Source organism: Chionomys nivalis, chromosome 19 (genome assembly GCF_950005125.1).
Source record: "Chionomys nivalis chromosome 19, mChiNiv1.1, whole genome shotgun sequence".
Classification (NCBI taxonomy): domain Eukaryota; kingdom Metazoa; phylum Chordata; class Mammalia; order Rodentia; family Cricetidae; genus Chionomys; species Chionomys nivalis.
The window spans coordinates 54,094,237-54,113,990 of record NC_080104.1 but is presented as its reverse complement, the minus strand read 5'-3'; the positions used below and the strand labels follow the sequence as shown (position 1 = coordinate 54,113,990).

General features: G+C 43.7%; 1 protein-coding gene across 2 annotated transcripts in view; it reads right to left on the bottom strand.

Annotated features, from left to right (window-relative positions):
- Nucleotides 1-19,375, bottom strand: part of LOC130890635 (solute carrier family 5 member 4A) — a 39,031-nt gene extending 19,656 nt beyond the window's left edge. The window contains exons 1-9 of one of the 2 annotated variants that reach the window (XM_057794834.1): nt 19,232-19,375; nt 18,430-18,501; nt 16,616-16,720; nt 14,019-14,078; nt 10,695-10,799; nt 7,291-7,396; nt 6,118-6,198; nt 4,394-4,614; nt 648-783 (exon numbers count right to left, since the gene is read on the bottom strand). In XM_057794834.1, the coding sequence (XP_057650817.1) occupies nt 648-783; nt 4,394-4,614; nt 6,118-6,198; nt 7,291-7,396; nt 10,695-10,799; nt 14,019-14,078; nt 16,616-16,720; nt 18,430-18,501; nt 19,232-19,366 (1,021 nt within the window). In that variant the 5' untranslated portion in view covers nt 19,367-19,375. Of the gene's footprint in view, nt 1-647; nt 784-4,393; nt 4,615-6,117; nt 6,199-7,290; nt 7,397-10,694; nt 10,800-14,018; nt 14,079-16,615; nt 16,721-18,429; nt 18,502-19,231 lie in introns of those variants that run through there. The other variant, XM_057794836.1, reaches the window with a different exon arrangement.
- Nucleotides 19,376-19,754: the final 379 nt, after the last annotated feature.

The window sequence follows — 19,754 nt, the reverse complement described above, 5'->3', positions numbered from 1 at the left end:
GTTCCATGGCAGAGGAAATCTATTCAAATCCACCTTGTTTCAGGGATCCAAGAAGTAGGTCCATCTTGTGTACCTTCCCACACTCAACATCAGGAGCTCACCAATTCATCCCTGAAAAATTCTACCACATCCTACAGCGTCCTTCTACCATATTCTCCAGACTTCTGAAAGCAGGACTCGCTATTTCAGATGTCTCAAAGGACATAAGCAGAGTATAAAGAGAAATAGCGTTGGGCACGCCAAACCGGTTTTCCTGCCTCTGATACCCCGATTCGAGCTCTTTTCTCATCCTTGATTTCTCCTTTTATTTTTACCTAGAACAGCTTTCCTGTTTTATTAAGGTTTTTCTATATCTTAAAAATACTTGGGGTTGGAGAGATGGCTCAGCAGTCAAAAGCACTTGCTGTTCTTAGCAGAGAGAGGGCTTGGGTTTGCTTCCCAATATCCACATAGCCGCTTACAACCATCTATAACTCAAGTTCCAGAGATTTTGATGCCATCTTCTGATCTCTGCAGGCACCAGGCATGCATGTAACCCGCAGGTATACATGTAGCAGAACACCCATACACAGAAGATAAATCTAAAAAAGCTTAAAAACATGTATAGGATTTAAGCATAAAATCAAGATTAGGTATCTGGGACTTGCCTGTGTACAGAATGCGGCTGATCATCCCTGGCATCACCATGAAGAACAGGGGCAGTATCTTCAGGTACCCACACACTATGCAGGCAGCCTTCACGTGGGACATGTTCTTGCCACATAAGCAGCGCTGTACAATGATCTGCCAGGGAAACACAGCGCAGTGAGTGAGACAAGCAGAAACTGATGTCCATGCTCCCTTTCAGGGTTTAAAACCTCAATAAGAAATTATGGTGCTGGTGGAAACTAAGGGGTTTTGGAGGAATACTATGATTTAAAGTACAGTTTAATTTGTATGTTATGTGGCTTCATTCCTCAAGCAGTCTTACCCCTCTTACAACGTTCTGAACATGAGCAATGTATGTAGGACTCGGTACATGGAGGTCAATACATGTTGGCTATAGTTATGTTTAAAAGCTCCCAGGAGATGTCTCAGTGGGTGAAAGCACAGGGGCCCACGTTGGTGTCCACAGAACCCATGCAAACCTGGGGAGGTGGCATGTGTCTGTAGTCCCTGTGCTCTTATGGTCAGTGGGGAACAGAGATGGGAAAATCCTTGGGAACTTGCTGACCAGCTAGCCTGGCATATGAAGCAGTGACCAGGAGACCCAGATGGAATGTGAGGGAGGGACTGAAACCTGTGGTTGATCTCTGACCTCTACAGGTGCAGTGTGACAAGCACATGCCTATATTCATGAGACTGCATAGTGTCCAGGTCGCATTAGATAGTTCTATTAGTAGTAATACAGACGCATGTTGTGTTTTAGGCTGTGAATCTAATATCGCAGGCATCATCAGAATCTTCCTACTATTATGAGGTAATTGACTCTGGCTAGTCATACCTATTGCTATGGGAACACAAAAATCAGGCAGTAAGTAGATCACTGAGACAACCATGTAGATTATTTCCAGAATGTTCCGAGAACACCTAGCTGTGAATCATATTTAGTTATGACAATCCTCAGAGAAGGATGCATATAATTTTAAATTCCTACTAAGTTTGTGCAAATCTCTTAAGACTTCTGTAGAAAAGCAGGATTTATATGACAGTTCCAGAACCTCTTGAATACTTTTCTTTCCTCCCCCGCCTTTTGCAGTGCTGGGGGTTCAAATCCAGGGTCTTGGGTACACCAGGCAGGTGCTCCTCATAAAACCACAGCTTCTTGGTATTTTCTTCTAAAACGTAGTCAAAAGTAGGGCTCATCAGTCCAGAGGCAGCACTGCCCACAGTGAACTGGAATTTCCCATGTTAATTCTCAATCAGAAAAGCACATCATGGGCTTTTCCATAGGCCGATTCGGTGGGGACATCACTGGCTTTTCCAAAGGCTGGTTAGGTGGGGGCATCTTATCAACTGAGGTTCTTTCTTCTAAAATAATTCTAGCTTGTGTCAAGTTGACACAAAACTATGCAGCAAAACTGACCCCTTTCCAATCTGACACACAAACACATCACTATTAAACTATAACTTTTCTCATCTTGTTTATCCACCAAGATCTTATACTAAGATCACAGTTTAAAATATTCTAATTTTAAAAGTCCTACAGTCTTTAAATTTTCCAACATTTTGAGTGTTTGGTTTCCTAAAAATTTCAAAGTCTCTCTTTTCCTTCTTTTATTTGAAAATGGAATTTTCCCATACAATGTATTCTGATTATGGTACCCCCATTTCTGCCCAGATCCTCCCCAAATTTTCTCTTAATGTATAAAGTTTCTGTAAAATAGCCACAGTCTCTCTAAAATTCCAAAGTCTCTTGACTGAGGGATCTCAAAAAATCAAAAGTATGTAGTTCTTCTCCAGAACAGGAAGAATCATAGCCACAATCAGATCAAAGCAGAACTGAGAATCTAGAGCTCATAACAAGCTCAGTGCCGCTGCCTGGCACCGTTCATCTCTGAGCTGCGGGTGCTCTGGCAGCAGCGCTTCCCTGGCCCGGCCATCAGAAGCCGTACTGGCTGATTTTATGTCAACTTGACACAAGCTAGAGTCATCAGAGAGGAAGGAGCCTCAGCTGAGGAAATCCCTCCGCGAGATCCTGCTATAAGGCATTTTCTCAATTAGTGATCGATGGGGGAGGGCCCAGTCCATCGTGGGTGGTGCCATCCCTGGGCTGCTGGTCCTGGGTTCTATAAGAAGGTGGGTTGAGCAAGCCAGGGGAAGCTAGCCAGTAAATAGAGCTCCTCCATGGCCTATGTATCGGCTCCTGCCTCCAGGTTCTAAGTCCTGTCCTGATTTCCTTTGGTGATGAACAGTGATGTGGAATGCAAACCAAATTAACCCTTTCCTCCCCAACTTGCTGTTTGGTCCTGGGGTTTCATCACAGCAAACAGAAATCCTAACTAACTGAGGAGCACACAGCTTGTCTCCTAGGCTCAGGTCGGTTCCACGCACTCCTGCTTCTATCCTTGGTGGTCATCTTGTGATCCTGGCATCTTCAAGATGCTGGAGTCTCCATGGCAACTGCACTGCACCTTTACCGGTATCGTGCTCTGGCCTTTCTTGGGGACTCTGACTTTGCCATGTCATAGTAACATAACCCTCCACATTTTTCCCATGAGCCTTTCAATCCTGGGGCTTGTACTGCAACTAAGGCTGCTCCTTTAACCAACACCTTCTCTGGACTCTCACAGGGCAAAGCCCCAGTGGCTCTCCACAACCCCTTCATGACTTCAACCCCAATACCACCTAGAAAACTAATAAACTAAGTCTGGTTGCTAGCACAGGATACAGCCTTGATTGGCTCTGGGCCTAGCTTCTGTGCACTGACCTTAAGGAAACACTTCCATTAAGACTGTACTACAATGATGCTGGTTGCTTTGTAATCACAGCGGATTCCTCAGCCCCAGCTGGACAGCATCCATTGTCCTAGTAAACCAAAGGTTTCATTTCAATGATGCTGAATTCAAAATATCAAATGGCTCTAATGGAGTCCTCAAAGGACCTTCAGCCTTCCCTCCGCGGCTTCATAAGGCCGGCCTCCACGTCTGCCCTCATTTTCCAAGCTCCACGGAACAGGCCACCACTCTGAGCAATTGTGTATTTACCAGCCCAAAGTTCAAATGCCACTACAATCCTCCCCAAAATACACAGGCAGGTCCATCATAGCAATGCTCCATGACCTAGCATCAGTTTCTGTTAAGGGTTTCTTATTGCGGTGATAAAACACAATGACCAGAAGCAAGTTGGGGAGCAAATGGTTTATTTTACCTTATAGCATATACACCCTTCACTGAGGGAAACCAGGGCGGGAACTCAGGCCAGGAACATGGAAGCAGGGACTGAAGCAGAGACCATGGAGGAGTTCTGCTTACTGGCTTGCCCGGCCTGCTTTCCTTCTAGAGTTGAACTGAATGAAGGGGAGGGAGGGTCTGAGAGCATTGATGTCTGGTGAGGTCTAAGGCCGTGTCTGTGCTTACGTTCACAGACCACTCTTTCTGTACAGGAAGAATAGTAATCAATAACAAAACACTTAGTTGAAGGAGTCTGCTGTGTGCTTCTGCAGGACCCAATACAGTGTAGGGAGTGGCACCAGGCAGCTGTTTTGAGTCTTGTAGAAATGTTTGGATTTTAAAATGTTTGTGTGTAGAAATCAGAACCTATATGCTTTTATATGAGATTAGAAGAAGCAGCAAAAGTCTCTCTCTCTCTCTCTCTCTCTCTCTCTCTCTCTCTCTCTCTCTCTCTCTCACACACACACACACACACACACACACACACACACACACACACACACAAGCTCTTAATCACTTACCTGGTCTGTGCACCAGTACCACATAGCTGTAATAATCATTCCAAATGCGGTTCCTGGCCATGGAATGTCTCCAGTAACAGCATCTCGGAAGATGTGGAAGGAGTCTGGCTGAGGAGTGTAGCACTTGGAGCTGATGGTCAGGTTGTCCCCCTGGATTACAGAGGGGATGGCGTTCATGTACTTCTCTGTGAAGCTCTCATAGCCTCCGACTTCAATAAATGCTGCAAAGGCATCAGAGAAATGAAATGTCTCCTGCATAGTGCAGCAGCTGCTGTTTATGATAATCCCCTGATGTGGAGCCCATGACCCTCAGTGACCCTCTCTCCTGATATATATCCCAAACACAGCTTTCCATCCCTCCCCTGCGCTCAGTCCCCCCTCACAAACCTTCCTCTCCCCTAAGTCCTCTACCCATCTATTTCTCTTCAGAGAAGAGCAGGCCTCCCAGGGATATCACTCAATCATGGCTTAACAAAACACAGTAAGTCTAGACACAAATGCTCATATCAGGACTGGACGAGGCGACTCAGTAAGAGGAAAAAGAGTCCTGTGGTAGGCAGGAGAGTCAGAGAACACCCCTTTAATAGATTATTATATAAAATAATACAACTGGTTAATAGTTATTAGAAATTGTCTAATACTTAATCCTCTATTTAGTGAAAGGTCTAGATAAATCAAAAGGTTTTTATTTTAGTAAGCTTTTGTTGTTTGAAATGGATTATTTTGGGGGTTTTGTTTTGTTTTGTTTGTTTGTTTGTGCCTTCGAACTCAAGAGATCTGTCTGCCTCTGTTTTCAGAGTACATTGCTGGGCTTAAGGGCCTGTGCCTCCATCACAGAGCTGTTTTTTGAAATTGAAACATCATTTTCACTTTTCTCTATTTTCCTCTCCAATCCCTCCTCTGTACCCATCCCCCCTCTCAAATTCATAGCTTTTAGGTCACAAACCAGGTCCCCAAATGGCTAACAATGTCCTAAGAGGAGAACCCGGGCCCAACCCAGTCTGGTTTTTACTGGATAAACATAAGAATTCATACCAGGTAAACAGAAACCTAAACTCAGCATTCCTCAGAAAACGCCATAATTTGAGCTTCTGTTTGTCAGGAAAGTCACTGTTTCTTTTCTCTGCCCTAACAGTCAACTGATGGGCAAAGTGTATCTGGTTTTGATTAACCAGAACAGTCCGCACCAGCTCAATGACCAACATCCTGCTGACTGCCACAGAAAATTCACCTGTTTTCTGGCCGAACCGCCGCTCTCTATTCCCGTGAGATAATCTGGCAGTTTGTTCCCCAATAAACTGTTTTCTACCCATGGAGTGGTCTAGTTAGGGGTTCTGCTGCATTCAGCTTACAATGGCCCCTTCTACTTTAATATTTACTACCTTACTGATACAACTACGACAGAGATCAAAGGCTTTGATACTTTCAATCCAATGCACCAGTGTTCCACTAAGGTTATCAACCAAGGGGTTTCATCCATTCTGAGCACAAGGAAATGAAGGTTAAATATCATAGTTAACCAAAGCAATATTTTAGAGGAAACAAAACTCACTCATTTCCTCTTTTTAATAAAATAAAGCAAGAAAGAAGCTAGGCAAACATCTCCATGGTGGGAATTATATACATGAAAAGAAAATATGACCCAGGAGAGTTTGAAGGAAGCAACAATGAACAGACGGATGGAAACAAGAATCTTGGGATCTGTGGATGCAGTCTCAGCTTACCAAACACCATGAGGATGAAAGATCCAACCAGCATGATAATGGCCTGGAAGGTATCTGTGTAAATCACAGATGCCAAGCCACCTGTAACAATAAAGAAAGGAACCAACATTTAATTTACATGCACTTATGTATTTGCCCTGAGAGCTGGCTTCTCCTCCAGTCCAGCTGTCTAAAGAAACATTAATATTCAAAGCCCCTTGCTGCCAGGAGTGAGTCCAGCTACCTGGGAGGTTGAAGACAAAAGGTTGTAAACCTCAAGGTCCTCTGAGGTCCAGAGTCAGTCCAAGGACAGACTGGGCAACTTAGACTTTGTAACCAGAAAACAGAGCAAGAAAACGAAAAGGCTCCCGGCTGACTCACAAGCTTGACTCTGAGTTTGAGATTGGGTCTTATTCTGTAGCCAAGGCTGATCTTGAATCTCTATGTTGACCATGCTGGTCTTGAACTTCTGGCAATCCTTCTGTCTCAGTAAACCTGTTCCCACAGCATTATCTCCCTAGTATGTTCTGTTTTATCTCTAGCCATAGTCTTTTTTTATTCTGTTTTCTCTTCCCCTTTCCCATCTTCACCCCTCTCCTTCTTTTTCTATCCCTCCCCTTCTGTTCTCCTCTCTCCCTCTCCCTATCCCTCCCTTCTTCTCCCCTCCCCTCCTTTCTCCTCCCCTCCTCTCCTTTCTTCTCCCCTCCCCTTCCCTTCTCCCTCTACCTTTGTCTCTTTCTTGTTAGGACCCTACTCTGTAGCCCAGGTTAGCCTTGAACTCTCAATCTTCCTGTCTTAGCTTCCTTAGCTCTTCCATTATCTTAGGGATAATGGGACAGGAAACCATGCATGACTCTTGTCTTGTATCTGTCTGATACAAAGTTTCTCTTACAGTGTAGCTTCACTGTTATGCTTAATTATAAATACTAAGTAGAGAAGAGGGCAGAATTTTAGTATCACTTTAGCTTTCTCTAATAATTCTCCAATTTCTCCTATTTACCTCTTCCTTGTGCAAAGCCAACTAGCGAAACCATTTTTGCTCTAGTGTAGGAATATATCACGGTTTTCTTAATTGAATACCTTATTTAGTGCCCATATTTTCCTCAATAAGACACAGGCACAAACACATAAACACACACATGGGTGGGATCACCAAAAGGTTGCACAATTCAACCAAGGATCCTGAAGACTCACCTGTGATTGTGAAAACAGCCGTGATAGCCAAAAGGATGAAGATCGCCAGGTAAAGGTCCAACCCGAAGGCCAGCTTTATGAATATGGCTCCAGAAAATATATTGGACTAGAAAAGAAACAGTGAAGATGGAGAAGCGTGCATTTCAGGTCTCTGGCTTCTGTTTTCAAGGTTCAATGCCCCATCCTCTTCCCGGTGAACTCCTATTCACCCCTGAAGAGTCTACATAAATAATCCCGTAGGAAGAAAGGCAAACACCAGTTTCTCTCCCGACTTTCTTCATTGCTCCATCGAGGCACTTAATAAAGAAGATGCCATGGCCTGAGGATTCTCTGTACCATGAGCATTAGGGATAGTCTTTAGTTACCAATGGGAATCTCTGACTCTGATGAAGTAAAACATAAACTCCTTTTCTTTCTTTCTTTTTTTTTTTTGTTTTTTTTTTTTTTTTTTTTGTTTTTTTTTTTTTGTTTTCTCGAGACAGGGTTTCTCTGTGGTTTTGGTTCCTGTCCTGGAACTAGCTCTGTAGACCAGGCTGGTCTCGAACTCACAGAGATCCACCTGCCTCTGCCTCCCGAGTGCTGGGATTAAAGGCTAGCGCCACCACCGTCCGGCCATAAACTCCTTTTCAAAATGCATGTAGTGTGTATGAGTGATGTGTGTGTGCATGTGTAGAAGGCAGAGGAGATGCCAGATATCCTGCTCCATCCTTCCCCACCTTACTCTCTTTCAGAGAACTACAGGTAGGCAGGTGGCACACAAGCCCGCTGTTCTTCCTGCCTTCCCCTGCCTTGTCTCCCACTCTGGAGCTGTAGGAGAGTTTGTGTACTGTGGAACAATCGTTTTGTACACCATGAACCTTTGTTGTTCTCACTGGTTAATAAAGGGATAACTGACCAATAGCTAGGTAGGAGAGAGGACACTGGGAAGAAAAGGGGTGTGGCCATGGGTGTGGCCATGGGAGTCTCTAGGAGATGCAAAGGAAGCAGAAGATGAACTATGCTATGCTGAAAAAAAATGCTGCCACGTGGTAGATAATAAATATTGGTGAATTTAAGATGTAAGAGCTAGTTAGTAATAAATCTAAGCCAATGACTGGGAATTTATAACTAATAATTACTCTCTGTGTGGTTATTTGAGAGTTGACTGATGGAACAGAGAAAGTCTACCTACACACATGACCATGTCTGTATTGCTGCTTCAGTGCTAGGCATTGAAACTCAGGTCCTTATGCTGGCACAGGAAGCATTGCTACCCATGGAGTGTTTGCTTTTATTTTATCTTTTCTTCTTCTTCTTATTTTAGGTGCCTGTTTTATTCCAATGAGAGAGGAAATAAAGGGTGTGGGTGGGAAAGTGGGAGCATCAGAGAAGAGTTGGGGGAACAGAAACCATAACAAGAATGCATTGTGTGAAAAAAACTATTTTCATTAAAAACAATAAAATTATGGGTGGGAAAATTAACTAAACAGTTAAAAAATAAAGTCATGAAAGGTCTTGAGAAAAAGGGAAAACATTGAAAAAGAAACATTTCTAATACAGAGGGAATTTTTTTCTTTTTCTTTTTCTTTTTTTTTTTTTTTTTTCGAGACAGGGTTTCTCTGTGGTTTTGGAGCCTGTCCTGGAACTAGCTCTTGTAGACCAGGCTGGTCTCGAACTCACAGAGATCCGCCTGCCTCTGCCTTCCAAATGCTGGGATTAAAGGCGTGCGCCACCACCGCCTTGCTTAAAGAAGGAATTTTAATAACAGGATTTTCTTTTGCTAAAAGAGAGCATTTTGGAACAATTGCTAATGTCTTGGTAAAATAGTGGCATGTAGCTATGTTCACTTCCCAGTTTTGTTGTTTTCCAGCAGAGCAGCAACAGTTCTGAGGTCCGAACTGAAGTACCTGGGGATGACAGACTTCAAACCCACTAACGAGCCTCAATGTTTACACTGCTGGAGGTTGAAACCTGGGATCAACCTTTCTTCAATCCTGCCAGAGGAGATTCTACAGACTCTTCCATCTTCAGTTCTTGTAATGATTTGTTTAATAAGTAGCCAGGATATAATTGGCTATCAATGTGTGTGCGTGTATAAACAGACATGTCTAAGGTTAATCATTCTTTATATCACTCAAGACGTAACCTTGCAGGTACACAAGGACAGCTGCTGTGCCGTCAGCGGATTACAGATACACATGGAAGACACTCACATGTGCGTGAATTCCTTGCACCCCACCCAACTTCCCTAGATTCCACTCCTTACTTAGCACCCAGAGCCATGCCCTCCAGAAGACCACATCCCTCCAGGGTTCCTTTAACTGATGCCCTTCTGTTTCAGCACACACTCACGATCTTTGGAACCATAAAGCTGTGAATGTCTGAGGGGACCTCAGAGATTAGCAAATCCTACCCACTTGTAGAACATGTGAACATAACGTCTCTGGCGCCAAGGTGTTCTACTCCTTCTTACCTTCCTACCTCAGGGACTGTGTAAATGAAACGTCATTCCAGTTCAACCTGACAGGAGCTAGCACCTTTCCTGGTTGTGCGGGGCACACCTTCTGCTTATATATTCAAAAGTAAAATATTAATGCCTAAGTCCTCATCTTCCAGGTCTTTGGCAACTCCCCTTGCTTGGGAATCTTTGCTAACATTAATCACAGCTCAATACAGGTAGCAATGCTCACATGGCTTTAGGAAAGCCCGAGCATCTGGGCCCAGCAGCTGGTTCACTTGTAACTAACGCAGTCCAACAGAAGATTAACAGCAAAGGCAACTTTTCTGTCCTAAACACCAACACACGTGCCTGCTTTAACAGGGCATTGATACATAGGAATACATAAGCTACTCCTCTTTCTTTGCACGCTGCTCAAAGTTCAAATGCCTCTTGTCTTCTATCAGGGATAAGTTCTAAGGCATAATCATTTCAGCCACTCATTTATGGTACAAGTTTTACAAGGACAGTCTTCGATAAGGCAAACTTAAGTAGGTTTAATGATATAAAGTATGTCCCTTCTTATTTGATAATTAAACTGAAAAAAAAAGTCAGAGCTGGCTCAGAGAAATTAAGAAAGTTACTGTACAGGGCAAGTGGGCAAGGCACAAGCCAAGAGGGCTCTGTAGGAAGCAGCTATTACTCGTGCGACTGACATTTGCTCTGGCCACACCGCATTTTGACACATGGAGTGCTTTAGAGGGCAGACCTGTACTCTTGTGGTTCCCAGGACATGAAAGTCAGCTGCTCTAGCCATGTGGATGTCCTGACCATTTTCCCACCCAGGAAGATTTATGAGAGAAACCCCAGGAAGTTTGAGTCAACTGGGAGTTTTATCCACAACCTCTACACACTAGTCTCCGATTTTAGGAGCTGGTCCCAACAGGCAAACTGTGGAATCTCCAATGCCAGGAGGCAGGGCACTCACTGGGATATTCAGAATCACCGAGATGAAGAGGGAGAGGACCGAGAGGTAGATCTGGAGCCGCTGCCCACCGAACCGCTTCCTGAGGTATTCCGGCATGGTCATCACCTAAAGAAAGAGAAGACAAAAGGAATTCACCCCGAGCCTAGTGCATTCAGACGATTTGACATTTTCTAAATGACTTCAGGCTAAGCACTATGCATGGATTCTGGGGATACAGAGGTGAGAAAGACACGATTCCTCTGTAGAGTGACAGTTCTGGAATGAAATCAAGCGCTGTAGGCAGAATGGCAATCTCCTCCTGACTCTGATGTTTACCGTGTATTATGACACTTTCAGCAAATAAAGAAGAGAATTAGCACAAAGGTATAAAGCATTCCCAAATACCTGGACGACACTGAACAAATCATTTTTATTATATTTACCAGTAATTCTGCAGTACAGCAAAAGTAATATTTGTAAATTATAAACCATACTATGATCATATAGCACATTGATTATTGAGAATATTGTAAGCATGCATTTGAGAATATATTTATATGATTCCCTTTATTGAAAATAAGATTTACATTAAGTCTGAGAAAAATCTTAACTTTCCTTACTGAAGTAAGAGATTGCTCATGGAACACCTAGAATAAGCATGCAGCTTTCTGTGTTTTTCAGAGTGATTGGACTCATTACTTAATCTTCTCTGATATAAAAATACGTTAATAAACACACATACATTCCTTTTGTCAAAAAAAGAGGGATTCTTAGCAGACCACCAATGGAGAGCAGCCCTGGAGACATGGTAAGCTACAGAAAAGAATAGACATACATCTTCTGGGGCATGCACTCTTGAACCAAGGATAGCATCTTTCAACAGGGATATCAGGAATAAATACATTTGCCATCTTCTGCTGATGTGCAAAGGAGGGGCTCTTTACCCAGGGTGTCTGCTCACGGAGGCAATCCCCAAAGCCACACAAGACTCTGAATCAATGTTTTCAAAGAGCAGGATGCTCATATTAGTTCCCACACAGATCTCCTTCCTGATCAACCTGCACATATCTGCATGTCTGTCCTATAGACACACACACACACACATCCACACACACACACATACACACACATACACACACACATACACATACACACATACACACACACACACACACATACACACACACACAGCTCCACTGTTACTTCATTATCATCCTATTCTCTATCTCTCCTCCCGCCCTGTAGTTCTTGTTCTGTCTATAGAGGATTTGTGCATCCTGATCCCCAAAACTTCAAGACTTCAAATTGGTTGCACCACCTTTACCTCTAGTCTGCTAACAAACATGTCACAGGTATCCAAGAAGTGGCTTCCCTTCCTCTGTTTCCTTTCTTGAGCCTCACTTTGGATGGTATGAACTTTTAATTTATTAAACTTGTTGTATAGCCAAGCTCCTCATCTTTCTGCTTGTGCTTCCTAAATCCTGGTATTACAGACCTGCCCTACCATTCATAGACAAGATTTCATGAACATTTGTGTATGTATGTATGTATGTATGTATGTATGTATGTATGTGTGTGTGTATGCATGTGGGGCTCGGAACACACTCATGGGTGTTGTCCCTAAGGTACCATCCACCTTGTCTTTTTGAGACAGGGTCTCTTAATGGCCTGGAACTTGGTGATTAGGCTAGGCTGCCTGTCTAGGAAGCCCTAGGGATGTGCTCATGTCTGCTTCCTCTGTGCTGGATTACAAGCATGTGCTATCAGGTGCAATATTTTTACATAGGTGCTGCAGATCAAGCACTTCACTGGCTAAGCTCTTGTCTCAGCCCAAGATTGCATGAACTTTGTTCAAGTCCATTATCCATTCAGATTCCCAAGTTAAACTTCACAAATGGAAATCTGATTACAACCCTTGAACCCTTGAAAGCCCTGCACTTCCCATTTCTAAGAAGATATAGAACACTTCAAAGTTTTATTAAATTTAGTTATTTTTGTGTGTACATGCATATATATATATGTATGTGTATATACATATGTACACACATATACATACCTAGGGTACACGTGGAGGTCAGAGGAACACTTCCTTGAATTGATTTTCTCATCCTGCTACATGGATCTTTGGGACTGAACTGATGCCATCAGACATGGCAACAAGTGCCTTTACCTACTGAGACATCTCTCTTACCCTAGGACACTCTTTTGTAAATTTAGCCATTATACTAGGTATAATTAATAAGTATATTAACTTTATAACTTCATAATTGTAATTTTATTTTATGTGTATAAGTGTTTTCTTACATACATGTCTGTGTACAGTGCCTAAGAACATCAGAAAACAGTGTTGGAGTCACTGGGACCATGCTGTGAAAACCCCTTTAGCCAATAGCCTTTAAGATACTGGCTCAGTCTGGGTGTGGCCACATGTACTATCTATACAGATACAGAAACGTGCACAACCCCTTGGAGGCTTGATTCAGTTCCTGTTCCCCACTCATGCAGAGTACTGCTGATCTGTGAGTCTATTCTAAATAAATAGACTTTTATTATACCCCATTCTGAGCTAGTGCGGGATTACTTTATTATAATCAGCTGTAGGACTGGAGTTACAGATCGTTGTAAGCTACCCTGTGGGTACTGCAAATTGAGTCTGGAGCTTCTGCAAGAGCAGCCAGTGCCCTTACCATTGAGCCATCCCTCGAGCCCCTATACCATTGTACTTATATTAGCACGCTTTAATTATATAAAGCAATGGGTATCACTGTGACAGTTTTGCGTGCACACAAGCACACTTTGACCGTGTCCACTCTCTTACTTTCTCTGGCCCCATCCCCTCTTGCACTGCTCTCATTCCTCTTCCCAGGCAAGGGCACACACTGGGGCTTTCACAGTGATCCCACCCACTCTATGCCACCTGACACCTCTACTTCCCACCACTCTTCTCCCACATAACCCTCTAATTAGTCTTCATTTTAGCCGACCTCCAAATGTTCCCAGAAAGAAAGATTTTCAGCTTCCATATATTTATTTTATCATCCAATTTTCCTACCTGAAGAAGTCAGCCTTATCCCCCAATACTTAAGCCAGACCACAACTGAAACACTCCTCTTAGGACACACCCGTAACCCCAGCTTTGCTCCCGACTCGGACTTGGAAACTACTAACCACAGGGGCCACCATTAACCTGGCAACAGACACATTCTATACTAGTGAGCCCTATTGGCAAGGAATTTGATATATTTTCTGTATATTATCAGCAATAGGATCAATGAGGGCCAAACACCCAGGTTTAACGATTTAACATAAAGAACAAGTGGGTGGATAAATCCATCAGATACTCACCCCTGCCTTGATGTAGATGGGCACAAAAAACCACCCCAGGAGCAGCAACAAGAGGAACGACTGTAAGAGACCAGGGGCAGCATTAAGTTAAAGGAGCTTGGCTGTGACCTTATGATGTTATGACTTCTTCCCCTGCACAAACAAACCTCTTCTCTTGGTTCCTGTCTAATATAGTATTTATATATATCTAATATTTGGCAGAACAAGCAGAGGATGAAGAGTTTGAGTTCACCTGGACTAAGAAAAGGTTGTGTTAGCTTTGTCAAAGACAATGAGCTTACATGGGAGAATTACACATGTGTGTCAAAGCACGGAGGAAAAGAACTTTGGAAAGGGAAGAACATCCGCAGGTCCCTGTAAGTCTTGCCACATATAGCTGGTGCTACAGACAGGAATTAAAGTACAGTTTTATGATGTCTCTACACACAGCTCCACTGTTCTTGCCTTACCTAGTGAGGCAGGTCTAATGGGCAGTGTTACCATTGCCATATATAGGAAAGATGTAAGCTTCATCAAGATGAAAGAAATGAGAGGTTGGAAGCTACAGAAACAGATATCGGCAACGTGGTAGCAATAAGCATTGGGTTATGGGTCGCTTTCTTCATGCCTGTGGATGTATCCTTCATTGTACGGTTCATGGCACCATCAGATCAATTCCCAGGCCACAGAGCACATAGAACAATTTCTGGGTATGTTCCTGATATTACTGAGGCAAAAATAGGCAAAAAGCAAAACAACCTTCAGCGTTGGAAAGGCAGATGTATTTGTGAGTGACCCAAGGTCACTTCTTGAGTCCGGTTAGGGTGGTTTGTTTAAAATTGCACCGTAGTCCCACTTGGTCTATACAAAAACACTAGAAAGGGTAAGATAGAAGCCTGTGGGAGCTTATTTGGAAAAAGTAACAGCTGTACTAGCCTCATATCCAAAGTTTAATCCCCAGAGACCATGGTGGTAAAAAGAACAGACTCCTGAAACGCGTGCTCTGACTTGTGCTGTGGAGAAGAGAGAAAGCGCAGGCTCCTTGAGCTGTGTGTGATGCTCTCACCACGTGCCTGGCTGTGTGCTGGAGTGGTGTGTGGGTGCAGGGAAGCCAGGTTCTCTGCTCTTAAGAACTCAGGGTCCACTTAAGGAAGGCAGTCTCTACAGAATGGTAACAGGTCGGCCGTAAAATCCTGTAGGCTTGGTATAGCATCTTCCAAAACGTTCATTCCTTACCGCAGCGCCACTGCCTCCTTGGGTCTCACTTGGGTTTCTGCTCATCCTTCTGGCACGAGCATCCGTAAACGCTCATGGTATCCGCCAGCAACCTCTGTTGTCTATGATGGATCGCAGCTCCTCTGTGGTGTCTCTTCTAAACTTGTTTTGAGAATTGCCTATGCATACTTGTTATCTAGTCAATTGCTATTCTCTCCCCAACTCCTCCTCCGCCCCTCACTCCCTCTCATGACCTATTTTCTTTCATTATTGGTGTGCGTGTATGCGTGTGTGTGTGTGTGTGTGTGTGTGTGTGATCTACTCAGTTCATTTAGTGTGGCTGGAATGTATATGTGTTTAATGCCGACCCCTTGGCACTGTTTAACATACCATGGGGGAAAAGCCACAGGGAAGCATTTACACAGTGTGATCTCTCAATACGGCACATGCTCCTGTCTCTGTGCTTTCCGCTTCACAGTCAGTGCACGCTTGTCTGTCCCACGTGATCATGAGCTGTGTCAAGTAGGAGACATTGCTCTTCCTGCTATTTGTCTATTTATTTTGAGACAGGATCTCACTGTGTAATCTGCCTGGTATGTAACTCACTAGAGTAGATCAGATTGATCTCAAATTCACAGAAACCAGCCTGCCTCTGCCTCTGCCCCTTCCCCTGTCCTTGCCCCTGCCCCTGACTCTGTCATCCAGTGCTAGGATTAAATGCCAAATGCCTGACCTACTAATTTACCTTTCAGTGTGTCTATGGTATGCACACTTATGTGGCTAGGGTTGCACACTTACATGCAAAGGCCCAAGGCTGATGTTTGAATTCCTCCTCAATTGTTCTTACGTATTATTCTTTTTTTCTACATATTATTCAAACAAGCCAAAAGCTCACAGATATGGCTAGTCTTGCTAGACAAATTGACAAATCCCTCGTCTCTACCACTGAGGCAGATGGACTGCCATGTCTGCTCAGTGTCCTCGTGGGACCTAGGGATCTGAACTCGGTCCTCTTGCTTGTGTGGCAGGTGTATTAACATTGGAGACTCTGCCCAGCATCTTTTCTCTTACTTTTAATCTTTGATTCTGGCTCAGGAATGAATATACAGTGTGGCCTCTCAGAAAAGAGACATAAGAGCTCAAACAGTCAAGGGACCAAGTGTAAGTGGGGCTTGAACTATACAAATATGAAATCCCTGGTAGGACTAACTACTTATGAAATGTACGAGGCTTCAGAAATGCTCAAAGACAAAGACTGGACTAGTTGAGAAAATAAAAACCAGAACAAAAGTAGTTCATCCGATACAGGCTTCCAGGAAAACCAGGGATACATACCTGGTTGAAAAAAGCCAGACATAAATTTGACTTAAAAGAAAAATACATATATAATTTCTGTCACTTACGTGTGATTCAAATGCTGTCACGGCGATTCCTGAAGCTGCACCTGTCCCAGCCAGGCCCACAAAGTGGCCACTGCCAATGTTGCTTGCAAACATGGAGGCACCCATCTGCAAGGAAAGCAATCAGACCAATGTTAGATTCAGAAAATCGAAATAAAACTCCTTGGAAACAGGTAAGTGTTGAGATGTTTCAGTCACTACTTCTCGGAGGAAAAACAACACAGAATTGTGTACAGACGGAATCTAGCTTGGTAGCAGTTATTCTGTGGCCCACTGTGAGCAGTTACAAATGGTTTTTAAGGATCTGAAGAGTGAGGTGTGCAAATTTGCAATTAGGTGAAATTTAAAGTTCAGTGTCCATCGTACTGGTGCTGGAACACAGCCATCAGCTTTGTATGCCACAGCACACCATGGCAGGTGGTTTGGAGTCCAGCGACATTGCTGTGCAGTCATAATAGACTCTGACCTTCAAAGTACAAGATACTTACAGTTAGGCCATTTATAGAAAAAGTCTGATAAACCCTGCCTTAAGGAAACATCAGGAAATCCTTCTATGTGTTCTGAGTGGAGCCTCAAACTTCCAGATCTCCGAATAGCAACTTGACTCTTGAGTCAGTAACAGACTCCCAAGTTGCATCCGAGGGAATTCTGTCTATACTCCCAGACAAAGCACCCTGCTCCTTAGATGCATTTTCCATAACACTGGTTTCTATCATTGAAGTTCAAAAATGAGGAGAACGCTCGCTGGTCAATGGTCAGAGACTAGCAGGAGCCCTGGGAACAGAATTAGAGTGTGAGGTCCTGCAGGGCTGTCTTTGCCTCTATTATCCCTCTTCACAATCCCTCTTTGTAAGAAGGTGTTGGGGGAGGGCAGGGGGGGATGGAGCTGGTTTGCGACTCTAGGATTAGTAGAGAATCGCAGGTTTCACAAAGAGAGTAGCGGGAAGGCAATGCCTGGTTGATTGTGCTCCCAAGGAAAACTGTTCCTACCCTACCCACCAGATTGTTTATTAATTCTAGTTCCTTGTATGGAGTTTAGACAAGGCAGAAGATCTCTTGAAGGGAACATTTTCTGAGCACTCACTGTATGCTAACCCAGACCTGACACTCTCTCAGTTCACAGAGAAATATCCTGCCTCTACTGCAGTGAAAAATCTGGCTGAGTAAGTCAGATACCAAAACTCAGAAAAAACATCTGGTGGGCAGCTGTCCAAGAGCGTAACTGTAAACACCACCACAGTGGACACCGACTGCATCAGCAAGCGTGCAGCAGAGAACACTGTGTTCAAGGCAGGACTGGAGTGATCAGGATGGCACTGCCGTGGATGACAGAGAGAAGATAATCTCCCAGAGAGGAGCAGATTAGCTCAGGACTGGGCACAGAAAAGGAGTTCAGAGAGCTAATGGGAGCTAAGAAGGTTTTTCATGAGAACCAAGGAGAGGCACGTGGAATAGAACTGAGTGGTAGGTCTCCTAAGGCTAGACCAAAGCTGCTCTAATAGATTATATGAAGTGGTAGGGTCTTCTAAGGCTAGACCAAAACTGTTCTCCATGGATTATATAAAGTGGTCTCCTAAGGCTAGACCAAAGCTGCTCTAATAGATTATATGAAGTGGTAGGGTCTTCTAAGGCTAGACCAAAACTGTTCTCCATGGATTATATAAAGTGGTCTCCTAAGGCTAGACCAAAGCTGCTCTCCGTGGATTATATGCTATGATCTCTCTGGGATTCCAAGTCTTAAAGTGGAGAATTTATTAAAGAAAGCAAATCACAACTTGTCCTCAATGTATATCTCCCGAAGCCTCTGACCCACTTACTGGCCACCAGGTCATAGCTCGACCTGCCAGGAAGAAGCCGCCAACAGTGCTTCGGTTCGTCTTCAGCATTGCCTGAGCAGAAAGGAAACCATCGGAAGGTTAGAGGCAATAGGTGCCCCCCGAAGATCCAGGAGACCCCCAGCTCTCCACACAGCTCACTGACATTGATACATCATCATTCCCAAGAGGGACACGCTTTTCTAGACAGACTAACACAGCATCAGTTTTTAATGGACATAAAAGTCGTGAAGACTCCGATGGAGAACTTCAAGAAATTATATTCCAAAACCTGATATTTAGTTTAGCTTATGAAAAAAATATTATTTGTCTCTAAATCTGTCTTTGGAAGATTTTGAGCCTCAAATTTAATACTGTAAAGAAAGAATGAACAGGCTACAAATGGTCTAAACTTGTCAGTAAGTGAGAAAATAAAGAGAAAAGGAAGTCATTAAAATGAGATAACAGAAATGGCATTTGTGTTTTTAATGCCAGGTGCCGGACATGCCAAGCAGAGCAAGCACTCAGCCTTGGTTCTGCTAAAATAATGGGCTTCCTGGGAGAAGAGGCTCATTCAGGGCTAACATTATTTGTGCCACACGCAAGCAAATTATTCAGAGAGAGAGACAGCGATACTTGGAAAATCGTTGTCCCGACTCATTCTACACATCTACCAAGACATGTTTTCCCGTGCAGTCTTAGTGTCCACCCAGAAATCCCATGTTCTCCCACTTACTCCCAGCATGAGATGTTTTCCCGTGCAATTTTTGTGCCCTCCCAGAATCCTCAGTGGACTTTCACATACCCATATTCCAACAGCTAGCACCACCACAAAATAGATGACAATGACAGAGATGTCAGCTGCATTGTTGATGTTCTGGGACAGAGAAGACAGGTCTGAGCTGCCAGTGCTCACACTGGAGCTTACGGTGGTGGCCATGGCTGTAGGCAGTGCTTGCCCCCATTGCAAGCACTGGCGCTTCTTTATATATACATGTATAAGTAGTACGTTAATGATCAGCCTCAGGCAGGCGGGGAAAGATATCAGAGCCAGCTTCTGTCCACAGGAGACCTTTAAACCCCTCCTGTGTGGCCAGGCTTTCATCTTGCAGTGACTAGTTCTGGCTTCAGGGGAATTTGGAAACCAAGGAGAGAAGCCAGAAATAGTGGGAATTAGAGGTGGAAAATGATATGGCAAGTATTTAAGAAAGAAAAGAGTATTTAGGAAAACCGGCCAGCAAGAGGAAACACAACAGGAAGATAAAGGAAAATAAGGGAATAGAGACGTAAAGAGAACAGGACACAGTCAGGTGGGACACATGGTACAG